We start from the raw sequence: 15,244 nt of genomic DNA, 5'->3' as shown, positions 1-15,244 counted from the left end.
AAGTACCTGGAAGGAGAGTCGTGGGAAGGGACTAATGGACAAGGGAATCATGGAGGGAGTGATCCCTGTAGAAATTGTGGGGGAGAAAAATGCGTTTCGTGGTCGGATCCTTTTAGAGATGGTGGAAGTTGTGAAGAATGATGTGTTGGATGAGGAGATTTATGAGGTGGTAGGTAAGGACAAGAACTGTATCACTGTTACGGCAGTGGAAAGATGCGATGAGTGCAGATGTCTGGGAGGAGATGAGGGTGAGGATAGTATAAATGGTGGAGGAAGGGAATACCCTGTTCTTTGAAGGAGGAGGACATCTCTGATGTCCTGGAAAGGAAATCCTCATCCTGGGTACAAATGTGGTGGAGACAAAGGAACGGAGAAATGGGAATAGCATTTTTACAGGAGACCTGATAGAGGCGAAGTTGATGAAGTTAATGAGCTTAGCGTGAGTGCATGAAGTAGCACCAATGCAGTTGTCAGTGTAGCAGAGGAAGAATAGGGAAGGAAGGGAAGTAGCTATTCTCCACTTTGCTTTTAGTTATATCCAGAAACTTGATTCCTTTTCACAAGTGTAAACTGGACAAATGTCCAGTTTCTGATGGTGTGTTGACAGTGGGATTTTGGTTAGACGTTGCATTCTTGAGGCAGTACCTTCCGTAGATACTACCATTTGTGGGGGGGGGGGGGAGACCGGGGAGAAGAAGTGCATTGGGCATGAGTCCTCTAAGTCTGCAGCTACTTTTAATTCCTGTGCATTTGAATTGTCATACCAGACTGAGACAACCAGTCAGGATACTTTAAGAAGTCCATCTGTTGAATTTTAGTGTTTGAATAACTGAGTATATGCAGTATTCCTGAAATTATGGACCTGTGACTGCTGGCACTGAGCTTGGATCTATTTCATGTCATAACCTGTTTGTAATATGAATGTACAGTACTTGAAATCCAGATTTGAAACTTCTCCGCCCTAGAATTCTATTGAAGTGTTCAAGATTTTGTTCACCTGAAATCTGGCATTCTACTAGATTCCAAGTTGCCTCTAAAGGTGGCTGTTAGTTATGAGGAGGGATTGGGTTGGTTAGGTTTTTTTGCCTGAAGAAGAGAAAGCTGAGGGGTGATCTGATAGAGGTGTATAAAATTGAGTGGTAGATGAGCAAAATTTTTTCCCACATGGTGGGGTATCAAAAAGAAGCAGCTGAAAGCTAAAGGGGAGAGGAAAGTGTTTTAAATGGGATCTGAAGGGTGTTATATTTTTTTCAGTTGTTGGTATCTGGAATGTGTTGCCAGAAGTGGTGGTGGAATCAGTACAATCTGAAAGATATGTTATGTACCCCGTAACTGGGTTTACAGACCAGCAGAAATGGAAGAATCCATTGGAGTCTGGTGGTACCGAAAACTAAAAGTGTTTATTAGTAAACTACACAATACAGTGTCAAAAATGCAAATATACGTATAAAACAGGTTAGCAATAATAAACAAGCTCTATCAATGTCTAGGGGGAAATGAATTGACATAGGAGAATATAGAGTTCAGTTCTGTTCATGTGTGCTGAGGTAGTTGTGGTTGTATTGTAATTCGTTGGAGAGAGAGAGCGAGCAAGAGATTAGGCAGCTGCAGCAGGCAAACCTTCTGTTGCTTTCTTATTCTGTCATATCATTGTGGTCATTCAGCTATGACCCCTCTGGTCTTCAGCTAGACCGTTCTTCTGTGGTGGACTCGTCACTCTGGCATGAGTGGACACACACACACAAGTCCCCACCGGTCCTGCCGTCACAGTGACAGCTTTATTGACCGATCTCCTGATTTGGTCCTCGAAGCCCCCACCTTCCTGTGGGTGCCCGACACTTGGTCAGTGTCCACTAGTGTGTCTCCCCACACCTGTCTTTTATTCCCTCTGACGGGGTATCAACCATCCATCAACTCAAAATGAGCATGTCCATCAAATCAGGCCACTCCTGCTGTCTCCTTAGGAATGTTAACAAGCAAAGTAACGTCCTTACAGCGAAAGATTGTTTACTTTTCCATCAGTGAAGAAGCCATAATACATAAATCAAATGTCTCGTTCGCGCTCTCTCTCTCGTTCGTGCGCTCTTCATATTTCTCAAGGAATGGTTAACACTTCACCCCATTTTCCATCAGGTCTGTTCAGCACTCGTAACAGATATCAGTTGGAAACTTGATGGGCAAAGTGTTAAAGTATATAGACCTATTGTAGGCGAATGGACTGGGTGTAGAGGACCAAAACAGTTGGCATGGGCGTGGCGTGTTGAAAAGCCTGTTTCAAGCCATACTGTTGACTCTCCTTTAGATTATCCAAACAGTGTACCACCGGGGGCTTCCATAATAAAAGGCCCTTAAACTCTGGCAGCCCCGCTCGGTAATTTCATATTGAAGCACCTTTGATTTGTTCTCCTCCTGGAATTCCAGTGCATTGACTTATTTCTCCCTTTTGCTGTTGGACTCCTGAGCTGTTCATGAAGGGGGCCATGTTAGCCGAGTGGTTAGCGTGCTGCTGTAACAGGCCTGGGCATTCCCAAGTTTGGAGTTCAATTCTGGTCTGTCTGTAAGAATTTTTCTAGGGTGGTGTGGTTAGCATAATGCTTTACAATACAGGAAACCCAGGTTCAATTACCGCTGCTGCCTGTAAGGAGTTTGTTTGTCCTCTCCATGACCGCATGAGTTTCCTCTGGGTGCTCCAGTTTCCTCCCACAGTCCAAGGACATACTGGTTGTTAGGCTAATTTGTCATTGTAAATTCTCCTGTTATTAGACTTGGATTCAGTCAGAGGATTGTTAGGTGGTGCAGCTTGAAGGGCAGGATCTCAATAAATAAATCACTTTGAACATGCCACTGTAACTATTTCCATTTCTAAGGATTAACTCAATTATTTCCAAGGTTCTGAACTGATGTCTCTGACTACTGAAAGCATTTCACTCATGGCACTGAAAAACGATTTTTATTTTTAGTTTTTCTTGAGCTTAATGTGTGTTTTGAACCCTTGACTACCTTGTGATTTTAGTCTGAGGCCAACATGAAAGTATCCTTCAGGAGGCTGAACCTATGGAAAGCATCTGGCCCAGACAGGGTACCTAGATGCATGGTGGTAAGTAAACCGACTGGCTGTAAGACGGCCGGCTATGGAAGCACCCAAGCTCTTGAATGGAAAAGCCTCCAAAAAGTAGTGATGCGGCCTGTATCATGGGTAAAGCCCTCTCCACTATTGAGCACACCTACAAGGAGTGTGTCGTGGGAAAGCAGCATCCATTATCAAGGGCTCCCACTGTCCGGGCCATGCTCTTTCTCTCTGCTACCATCTGGAAGAAGGTACAGGAGTTTTGCATCCTACACCAACATGTTCAGGAAGTTATTAGCCACCCAACCATCCGGCTCTTGAACTGGGTGGGTGGGGGATAACTTCACTCGCCACAGCATTGAACTGATCTCACAATCTATTGACTCATTTTCAAGGACTCTTCACCTCATGTTCTTGATATTTATTGCTTTTTGTTATTTTGTAGCGGTGTGCTACATGCAGCGCTAAAATTACGACACGGAGTCGGTAACTGCAGTCGAAGGAAAAACTTTATTCGAAATCTTCAGCCTCACTTTTAAGCCTCCCTCAACCTGCCCCCCGTGGCGCAGAGGCTCCAAAGCTCTGTGCTCGCAAACCCCCGTAGGCTATCTAATTGTGAGTCGGTTCGGATGTGCCAGGAAATGGGTCACCACAATTTTCTTTTTTTTTCTTTTTGCACAGTCTGTTGTCTTCTGCACTTTGGTCCCTCTCAGCTGTGTGCAGTTTTTTCATTGAATCTGTTGTTCCTTTGTATCTACTGTGACCTCCTGCAAGAAAATGAAACTTGGGTTAGTATATGATGTGTACATTAAGTACTTTGATAACAGTTTCACTTTGAACTTTGATGCCCATCAGTGCATTAAATAGCACCATTGCAGCCTAACATTCTTTTAAACTTGGAAAGTTGGACATCGATTTAAAATTAACAGCATGTCTGGTGTTAAATCATTTATCCTGAAGTTATCGTGACTGCTCCTGTATTTGTTATAATTCCACAATGTTATCAACTTTTGTACATAGCATTTCAATTATTTACCAAGCAAAACAGGAAAAGGCATGCATTGCATGTATTTCCTCTTCTTATCATATAGCATCTAACCATGCTCGCTGTTTACATCCTTGAATTTGGGTTTTCTTAATAAGCGATGCACTGTGGGCTGATTTCCTTTTTCAGTGTCAAATGTCCAGTTCAGTAACTTTGTGTTTCCAAGTGCCATCATTAGTAGCCATGCCCATTGTGTATGCTGAAACAAAACTGCGTTGTGTATAACAGCTGTACAGATTTAAACTTATCATTTAACCTTATTACTCGAGGTCAGCCATCCATAATAACTAAATCGTTAAAGTGTAGGTAGCAGTAGTGTTGTAATTGTACACGTATGTAGTTAGCTTTTTGGAGTGACTTTATGCTGCCGCATACAATTTCCTGCACTGTTTTTAAGCAAGTGAATTATCATTAAAATGTTTGTTCTTGGAGACAAATATGTCATGATAAACTTGATAGGCTATTCTTGAATTCCAACAATTGCTGTTCTTTAAGATGAAGTGTTTTCTGGTTCAGGAAGTGGACTTTGACAACTATATGACTGATGTTTCTTGAGATTCGACTAAATGGTTTCCTTGATTAAGCAATACTATATCTGACCCTTTTTTAAAAAAATAGGGTGACTAATGAGTTGCTCTTCCCTCAGGTATTTCCTGAAGGCGCCTGTAATGTACTACTCCCTTAATGGGCATGTTCCAACTTAATCAAGCAGGATTAGAGGGATTGGCTAGGTTAGGACTCTTCCTTAGGGTGTAGGAAACTGTGTGGTGATCTTAGAGACCACTCACCTCAAAATCCAGTGCAGATGTCACTGCACCACCGGCTGGCTACACGCTGAAACTTTATTATTATATGAATTCATCCTTAGCATATTATATCCCAATATTCACCTTGTGCTTGGTTTCTTGTTTTTTTAGTTTTTGAATCTGTACTACTAGAATTCCCTTGTGTTTAGTCATCAATTAAATTTTGTTCAAGCTTTTGGAGAGTTATTTACTATTGCTGGGAGAATACCTTCAACTGTCTGTAGATAAAGGAAACAGTAAAAAATAATGCGTAAATTCATCTGTGTGTGAAAGTCAGTTATCACAATCTTTTAACGATCATTGCTATTTAGAAAAAGGTGTTATGTACCCTGGGGTTCATTTTTTCTGTGGACTGTCACTTTAAAATGCCAGGAGAATGACTGACTTTTGGACACTTGGGTTTCTGCTGATTGCAGAGTTGCTTGGTTTTACCAACCTAGAGAGAGGTGGGGTTATTTGATGGACCATTGATGTTGTGTGGTTTCTCTGCAGTTTGTTTACATTTTATAAGGACAGTCACAGACACACAGAAAGACAGAGTTAGAACCAAGATGAATTCAGTCAATGGAAGACACCAATGAGTCAGTTGCTGGTTTAAACTTTCAGTAACCCAAAAAGGGTGAGTTGAGATCGATCCAGAGTATTGATAAATGACTCTCACAAGTGCTGCAACTAGAAGTTTGCAGAGAAGAGAGGAGAGGAAGGTTTGAAACAGAAGAAACCTAGTGACAAAGAGATCACTGTTTGACTCTCTCTAAGTAGCCTATGAGGGTGAATTTGTTTCCATTTGGATACAAGAGTGTGATTGTCACTTAGTTAATCCCCAGGAGTGGGTTCTCTGGTGAGGGGAAAACCTTTGTGAATACCACATGTGTGTATACCCTCTGTCTGGGTGCAGTAGTTCACTGAAGAAAGGCCCCCCTGTGGCCAATCAGTGTTGGAGTTATTTTGTATGTCGTGGAACTGGATAAGTAAGTGGCTGTCACGTTATGTGTGATTGGGGTAACGTTGTGGAATCTACCAGTGTGTCGACCCTGCCTGGGTGGTGGTTCTGTTGAATGATGTCCCCTTTGTGATGAGCTACTGTTGGTGATAATCCATACGTGGATTCTGTTTGAGTATCCTGTGGCCACCACTTTGGGATGTCCCATAGCTGAAATTCGGGTGTGGTACCACTTGTGTTGAAAGGATATTCGTTGAAGATCACTGTCGGTGATACTTAGTGTGTGGAGTGGAACAACTTCGGAGTTAAAATCTACTGCCATTGTTACTTTGTATTGCTGTCGTGGGATCTGTGGAAAATCGACATAATTGCCTTCTCACAACATTCACCTTTGGATTACAGACATCTCGCATTAGTTAACCTGTAATCTGAACTGAATTTTTCTTACGCACCATCGTAAGACTGTATCACTTATTACCTAAGCTTGAAGAAGTTTGGGAATTTATATATTTACACCTATATATGCATTGCACTGTTAACTCTTGATTTACCTGGTTTAAGTTACTATATTAACTAGTTACTGATAAAGTAGTGTTTTGTTAACATCAAAACCAGACTCCAGCTGTGCTGCAGGTTGCTGATACTTTTACAGGGTTGCGCGTACGTGACAAAGGGATATTCCAAGATTTTGTTTTCACTTTGTTTATTGACCTTGCTTTATTCACATTGAGGTCTGGTCATCTTCATTCCAGTCTCCTCTACTGTGTATAATGCTTTTACTCTGTCCATTCACAGAGATCCTGTGCACGCCTTGCACGTGCAAACACTTTGTCGTCAGCCTCTTGTGCTGAAGGCCAATGTCAGTATCTGATCTTTCTCTCCGCCATGTTAGAGTCCTCTGGACTAGACATAAATTTTACAGTTCCAAAAATAATCTTTGTTTCCCAGGTCTAGAAGAAAACTGTAGGGGCATGATGAAAGGAGTGAATGATTCCCATTTAGAGAACATGTATTCCAGCATTAAGAAAGCTGAAATATCCTTTGACCACCTGATTTGTTGCTGTAACTTGAATGCATTTGAGTCAGATCAATGATTTCAGTACAGTTTAGTTTAATCAATTTAATACATGAACAATCTCAATCTTTTGGAACAGTTTTGAAACTTGTTAGACATCTGTTTAGTTGTTATATTGTATGATTGTACACCTTATACTGTTCGTTTACTCCACAGGACATTTTGGCAATCCTTTAAATAAGTACATTAGACATTATGAAGGTTTATCATATGATATGGATGTACTGCATCAGAAACATCAACGTGCCAAGAGATCAATTTTACATGAAGACCAGTTTGTACATTTGGATTTCCATGCACATGGCAGGTATGTTCCATGCTTGAAACATTAAACCCTTTTCCATAATTAACTTTTGGAATTCAGCCTATCTATTTTTTTACAAAAAGTGATGAATAGTATTTTTCCATCAAATTGATCTTAACTGGTGATTGGACTATGCAGTAAATTTGAAAATTTTCTTAAGTGTACTGCTTGCCCCTGTAGGGAAGGGAGGGAGCTGAGATTTCTATGTCTTCCTCCATTTATAATATATTGTATCCCATGTAAAGAAGTGTTTGTACCAAAAGGAGTTTTATTCTTACTACCATGAATACTTGAATGAATTAGTACTGTGACATGTCTAGCCTGATATCTGTTGTTATCTGGAAACAAGCAGTGCTTAAGCCAGGGATTCCCAACTTGGGATCCATAGCCCCCTTAATGGTATTGATCCATGGCATAAAAAAAGTTAGGAATTCCTGGCTTAAAGTAATCTTTGGGTGTGTGTGATGGTCCTGGGGGGAGGTGGGGTGGGAATTTAAAAATAAATTGCGCTGAAATTCTTAAATGTTAAATTGTGCTAATAAGTTTAGAACTTGCCAATCCATAGTTTTATTCAGAAGTCAATTTCTCCTAGTTTGTTTTAAATTAGACATAATCTAGAAAATGTTTTAAATCCATGTGATCTACACTTTTCCAAAGTATTGCAAAATATTAGGAGTCGACAAATGATTGAAAATCTTGACAAATGACTTCTTGACAATTTGGGACAGATTTTATATGTGTGTTTAAAAGAAGTCTTGAACCCTGAAGTGTTGATTATGTAATCGAAATCAATTGTTTGAAACTGCCTTCAGCCACTGTTAATATACGTATATCTAATCTATCAATTCTTTAAATTGTTTTGTAGTAAACCTTCAGTTAATACAATATCCAATCAATTTGTATGAACCCACTAATACTAAATTAATATTGATTTGTTTTTGAATCAATTGCTAAGAAACAATGAATGAGGATGTTAAAATAGTGGAAATGTATAGCTATTAAATGGCTATTTATGACTTTTTGGACAAGGACCTTGATCAGGGCTTAATACATTGTCATCTATTTTTTTAAAAAAAGAAGAAAAATCTGTAAATGTTTATGAAATTCAAGCAAACAAGGATAGAACACCTAGCACTTCAGACAGCAGCCTTAGAAAGAAACTTGGTTAATGTTTGGCAGTGAAGATTCCCCAGAACTGGAAACATGACAAAACAAGCTGATTTTTCAATTGTGTAGTGGATGAGAGATTTCTTTAACTTGGGGTTGTCGTGGTGATACGCCGTCTACAAAACAGTCTGATTGATGAGGGCAGCTAGATCCAGGAAATGGAAGGGACATGTAAAAGCAGTGGAGGGAGGGATTGTAGTGAACTAAAACCAGGTGGACAAAGTTGGAAATGCCTAACAACTGATGCAGCCCCTGAAAAGGAGGAGAAAACCATTTACTACAACTTTGCTGCAAGGTTCTCCATCTGCAAAATTAACTGCTTTTGATAATCAGGTTTATTATATCTGTCTTAAGTGAAATCTGTTGTTTTGCAGTAGCAATTAAATGCAAAGGCCTACAAAATTAGTACGGTGGGTTCTGGTTAATTGGTCCATTGGTTATTTGGGGCAGCCACCTACTTGGGACAACTCCTTAAAGAACTAAAGCTAATTGAGAAGATAGCCAGGATTCCCTTTGTTTATTGTAGACACTATGTAGCTTAATTGGAACAGAAGACTGTTGCTGAACAGTTCCTAACTAGTGTCAGATAGGTGCACTTGTGTGGCCCTTAGACACTACATCTTGCTTAGAGCGACCATTTTTCAAATGGTGTCAGTTCTAAAAGCAGTGATATTTGTCACTGATTGTTGGTAAGTAAGATAACTCAAATGTTTTGCTTACTGCAGTTTCAAGCATTCAGGCTTGGAGATGCTAAAAACTAATTGGCGCAACTGCATAATTAAGGTTCAGAGGTGGAATTTTATGTCAGAGAAATTGGGTCAAAATGTACTGGTTCTAGTGCAGGGGTGGGCAAACATTTTGACTTGTGGGCCACAAAGGGTTCTAAAATTTGACAGGGGGCCCGGACCAGGAGCAGATGGACGGAGTGTTTTGGTAATACACCTCATAAGAGAAAATAAAATATCATGGGATATGTAGAAAACATGTGCTTTAATTTCAATTGAAAATGAACAAATGCATTACAACAAAATATCTGTCTTTGTAGTCCCATGGTATTTAGCTATTTATTGAAATGACTTTTAAAACACTGAAAATTAAATGAATAAAATACAGCTTTTTTTTAATAGTAACAGTTATTATTTTAAAGCACCGAAAATTCTGTTATCCTTCAAGATATTATCATCATCACTCTCCTCCTGACTGTCTTTACTTCAAAAACGGTAGGAGATGCAGGTCTACTTGTCCTGCTCCTTCTTATTCAATTGTCCCCTGTGCCAAAATTCAACAATGACCTGCACAAAGACAGAACAATGACAGCGCACCAGTATGCGGAGCGCGTTATTTGATCTGGAGCGCATTTTGTATTTTGAGAACGTACGTGCACCTGCGCACTACTCATGTCCATCACTTAACAGAAATGACATGTAACATGTAAGGCTTATTGAAAAAAATATTTTCAAATGCATTTTTTACATAACGCAACGAAGAAACTTATTTTTAATTTCAGTGGGAACAGTGTTGTTGGTCTCCCTTTTTAGCCAGTGCATCAAAGTCTGGATTTAGTTTTGGCGATTCTCAGGATGGATCTGAGGTGTTGGTCAGTTAACTTGGATCTGTGGCTGGCTTTGTTGATGTTCATGGCGCTGAACGCCTGCTCACACAAATAGGTCGAGCCGAACAAAGAGTAAAGTGCAAATGTGGAGTAATACGCTGCACCTCAACGAAGGTCAATGTATATAGAGTGCGTCATCTATTGGGAAAACGCCAGAATTGCGGGGAAAAAACGTTAACAAGGTTTATTAATATAATTTCATCAAGTTCTGCGTGCCGGATTAAAAAGCTTAACGGTCCGCATATGGCCCGCGGGCCGTAGTTTGCCCATGCCTGTTCTAGTGTATCCCAATAAACTGGAATCCACTACTATAATTTACAAAATAGTAAGGAATAATGAGGTAGTGCTTGTGGATCTTCAGCTTTCCTGTACCTCTTCCCTGATAGTGGCAAAGAGAAGGGGGCATGTTCTGGATGTTGAGGGTTTTTACTGATCATGTGCTGCAGTGGCACTGCATTTGTAACAGAAACACTGATAAAATTGTGCAAATTGTTGGCAGTATGCATTCACATTAAGGGTTTTTTTGAATCATCCAAATCATGCCAAAATGTAGAAATGTTTAATTAACTAAAATGATGCTATCAATTTTAATTTTAATACATAACGTGGAAATGTTGACCACTCTTTTAGATTAACTGGAAAGCTAAGTGAAGTCAAGTTAATTAACATCAAATATTGTTCTCTATTTAAATGGTTTACGTTCACAAAAAATGAGTAGATTTCTTGGAACACAAATTTAGCTCAGTTACTGGTACTGTGGAATGCACTTCACACTGCTGGAATGGTCTCGGTTTCATTTCGATCCAGCAGATGGTAACTGCCTAAGAACCTTTGCCCTTGAGAGTAGATATAAGTTTGATCTGCTGCTCAATTAGCTAATCCCTAACCCTTAACTGGAGAGATTAGAGTTTTTTTGTTGCTTGTTGAATACAATTGTCTTTAGAACATGAATAGCAATTGGTGGGCCAAGCTAAATTTGTGCATTTTCTTCCTAACGATTTGTGGATTATAATGAACATCATAGATTGTTTTATCTTAAATAATGTCAATCTTATTGATTAGTGCTAGGCATTGCGAAGTCTGGCTTCCCAATTTAGGAGAAATGAAAATCCTGCATTTCATTGAGTACAATACTGGGTGCAAATTGCAGTACATCTAAGTATTGGGTAGACAAGCTCTAATAAATAAAGTAATGTGTGTACTTGGGGTGTGGCTAGTAACAATTGAAACTTGGAAAAAATGAGTGCTTCTGGAAAATTTTGTCATTTTTCATCTATTTCACCTTGGGTATCAATTAATTGTAATGTAATGAAGCAGATGATGTGAGATCCTTTATTGTCCTCAGTTGCAATCAAGTTCTAAATGATGCATATAAAGCCTTTTCATGCTATCAGATCATGCCATAGCCTTCAATAGCCTGTGAAATATCTCAGTAATCATTCTCCTAAATAATATGAAAGCCAATGTGCACAGTGAGATCCCTCAGACAGAATTATGGTCATAATCATGGGACTGTGGCAACCCACCTTCTAGCGCACTTGAACCGGCTCCCAAGTAGCCAGCACGCCGGCATAAAGGCCAGTCCCAAAAGGGTGCCAGGTCTGCTTCACCAACAAAGGGAAAAGCCTGTGCGGGGACTGTGAGTACGTGCCCCTACAGCATCCGCGCCCGGGGAGGGCGGGATCAGGGAGGCTTTAAAGCGAAGCCGCGAAGTTCGAATAAAATCTTCTTTAACTGCAGTTTACAGACTCCGTGTCGTTATTTCAGCGCTGCGTGTAGCACACCGCTACAATTGGTGACCTCGACGGTCCAAACTATATTTGGACCGGAGATGAACGACGCCGCATCTGTTCATGCGGTTTCGTTGAAACTGCCAAGCTTCTGGACGCTATGACCTCACCTTTGGTTCCAGCAAGCAGAAGCCCAATTCCATGTTCGGCAGATAACCTCAGAGGACACACGTTACTACTATGTGGTGAGCTCCCTCGACCAGGACACAGCGGCCCAGGTTGAGGAGTTCGTACAGTCTCCCCCAGCGGACGGCAAGTACACGGAATTCAGAGCCCTGCTCATAAGGACTTTCGGACTCTCGCGGCATGAGCGGGCTGCCAGTTTACTGCACCTGGGTGGCTTGGGAGACAGAGCTCCATCGGCTTTAATGAATGAGATGTTGTCTCTGGCCGGCGGACACAAACCCTGCCTCATGTTTGAGCAGGCATTCCTGGAGCAGCTGCCTGAGGACATACGCCTGCTGCTGTCCGACGCGGATTTCAGCGACTCCCGGAAGGTGGCAGCCCGGGGCGGACTTGCTGTGGAACGCCAAGAAGGTGAGTGGGGCGTCGGTTGCACAGATCACCAGGCCACGCTCCCAGCAGCAAACCAGACCAGGCCCGGCCACAGAGCCCACTAACCCCAGAGGCAGGGGTGAGGAGCCCAATGAACAATGGTGCTTCTACCACCAGCGGTGGGGTGCAGAAGCCCGCTCCTGTAGCCCGCCCTGCAAGTTCCCGGGAAACGACAGGGTCAGCCGCCGCTGATGGCTAAGGCGGCTGGCCATTGGGACAGCCTCCTGTATGTGTGGGACAGAAGGTCGGGACGCCGCTTTTTGGTCGACACCAGTGCTGAGATCAGCGTCTTACCTCCGATGAGTTACGACACCCCCAACAGGGCACTGGGTCCCCCCCCCGAGGGCTGTGAGTTGCAGCACAGTAAGGACCTACGGCACCCGTACGGTGCAGCTACAGTTCGGCTCCAGCCGGCTCACGTGGGACTTCTCACTGGCTGCCGTAGCCCAACCGCTTCTGGGTGCGGATTTTTTGCGGGCTCACAGCCTGCTGGTCGACCTGCCGAGGTAGAGACTGGTCCACACCGAGACCTTTCAGACGTTCTCCCTGGGTGAAGCCCAGTTGCCAACCCCACACCTCTACTCCATCACGCTGTCCGACAACTACTTCACCAGAGTCCTGGCGGATTTCCCATCGGTTCTGGCACTGCAGTTCGCGGCAGCCATGCCCGCCACGGCATACAGCATCACATCCCGACCCAGGGACCACCCCTCCACGCCTGTGCCCGGCGGCTTTCCCTGGACAAGCTCTGACTGGCGAAGGAGGAGTTCAAGAGGTTGGAGGAATTGGGGATCATCCGGCGGTCCGACAGCCCATGGGCCTCGCCCCTGCACATGGTGCCCAAAGCGACAGGGCTGGAGACCATGCGGTGACTACCGCAGGCTGAACGAGGCTACCACACCGGACCGCTACCCTGTGCCGCACATTCAGGACTTTGCAGCAAACCTGCACGGCACATGGATCTTCTCCAAGGTAGACCTCGTCCGGGGATACCATCAAATCCCGATGCATCCGGACAACGGCCCCAAAATGGCACTCATCATCCCGTTCGGCCTTTTCGAGTTCCTCTGCATGCCGTTCGGCCTGAAGAATGCCGCACCGACGTTCCAGCGGTTAATGGACGCGACCTGGACTTCGCATTCATCTATTTGGACGACATCCTCATAGCCAGCAGCAGTCGTCAGGTACATCTGTCCCACCTCCGTCAACTCTACGCCCGACTGAGTGAGTATGGTCTAACAATCAACCCGGCCAAATGCCAGTTCGGGCTCGACACCATCAACTTCCTGGGTCACAGGATTACTAAAGACGGGGCAACCCCTCTGCCTGCTAAGGTAGACGCGGTCCGCCATTTCCCTCGACCCACCACAATCAAAGGCCTTCAGGAATTCGTAGGTATGGTAAATTTCTACCACTGCTTCCTCCCTTCAGCTGCCCGAATCATGCGCCCCCTGTTCGCCCTGATGTCGGGTCCGGGCAAGGACATTACCTGGGACGAGGAGTCCGACGCCGCTTTCATTAAAACGAAAGAAGCCTTGGCAAACACAGTGATGCTAGTGCACCCCAGAATGGACGTCCCTACCGCCCTCACAGTGGACGCATCTAACACGGCAGTCGGTGGGATTCTGGAGCAACTCATCGCGGGTTGCTGGCAACCCCTGGCCCTTTTCAGCAAACACCTGCGGCCACCCGAGCTCAAGTACAGTGCTTTCGACCGGGAACTGTTGGCGCTATACCTGGCAATCCGGCATTTCAGGTACTTCTTAGAAGGTAGGCCCTTCACCGCGTTCATGGACCACAAGCCGCTTACCTTTACGTTCACGAAGGTGTCCGATCCCTGGTCGTCCCGCCAGCAACGCCACCTGTCCTACATCTCTGAATACTTGACGGATGTCCGGCACGTCTCAGGTAAGGACAATGTCGTGGCGGACACGCTCTTTCGCCCTAACATTCATGCCCTTTCCCAAGGGGTTGACTTTGAGGCTCTGGCAGAGGCGCAGCAGGCGGACGAGGAGATCCCGAGTTACAGAACCGCAGTCTCCGGTTTGCAGCTCCAGGACCTCCTCGTAGGCCCAGGTGAGAGGACCCTACTCTGTAACGTTGCCACCGGTCAGCCCCGTCCCGTCGTCCCGGCACCTTGGCGGCGATGCGTTTTTGACTCCATTCATAACTTAGTGCACCCCTCCATCAGGACAACCATCCGGATGGTCTCCAGCAGGTTCGTTTGGCACGGTCTCCACAAGCAAGTCAGTGAATGGGCCAGAACGTGCATGCACTGCCAGACGGCCAAGGTGCAGCGGCACACCAAAGCTCTGCCGCAGCAGTTCCATCCCACCCACCGGCGTTTCGACCACATTCATGTGGATATCGTGGGCCCCCTGCCAGTGTCACGCAGAGCGCGGCACCTCCTGACTATCGTGGACCGGTTCACAAGATGGCTAGAGGCGATCCCGCTCACCGACACCACCTCCGAATCTTGCGCCCGGGCACTGATCGCCACCTGGGTGTCCCGCTTTGGTGTACCAGCCCACATTACCTCCGACAGAGGCACCCAGTTCACCTCCAGCCTGTGGTCAGCTATGGCCAGCCTTTTGGGGACACAGCTGCACCACACAACTGCCAACCACCCACAGTCGAACGGCCTGGTGGAGCGTTTCCACCGTCACCTAAAGTCGGCTCTCATGGCCCGCCTGAGAGGAACTAACTGGGTGGACGAGCTTCCCTGGGTCCTACTCAACATCTGCACGGCGCCCAAAGACGATCTGCACGCCTCGTCGGCCGAGTTGGTGTACGGCGCACCCCTGGTCGTCCCCGGGGAGTTCATACTGGCCTCAAGGGGGCAAGAGGAAGAATCCGCAGCAGTCCTGGGCAGACTACGCG

General features: G+C 44.4%; 1 protein-coding gene across 1 annotated transcript in view; it reads left to right on the top strand.

Annotated features, from left to right (window-relative positions):
* Positions 1-15,244, top strand: part of adam10a (ADAM metallopeptidase domain 10a) — a 157,163-nt gene that overhangs the window by 24,277 nt on the left and 117,642 nt on the right. Inside the window, exon 2 of the mRNA XM_059952561.1 lies at positions 7,093-7,243. Coding sequence (XP_059808544.1) covers positions 7,093-7,243 — 151 coding nt within the window. The remainder of the gene's footprint in view (positions 1-7,092; positions 7,244-15,244) is intronic.

This window comes from Hypanus sabinus, chromosome 28, assembly GCF_030144855.1.
Source record: "Hypanus sabinus isolate sHypSab1 chromosome 28, sHypSab1.hap1, whole genome shotgun sequence".
NCBI lineage: Eukaryota > Metazoa > Chordata > Chondrichthyes > Myliobatiformes > Dasyatidae > Hypanus > Hypanus sabinus.
This window is presented reverse-complemented; position numbering and strand designations above follow the sequence as displayed.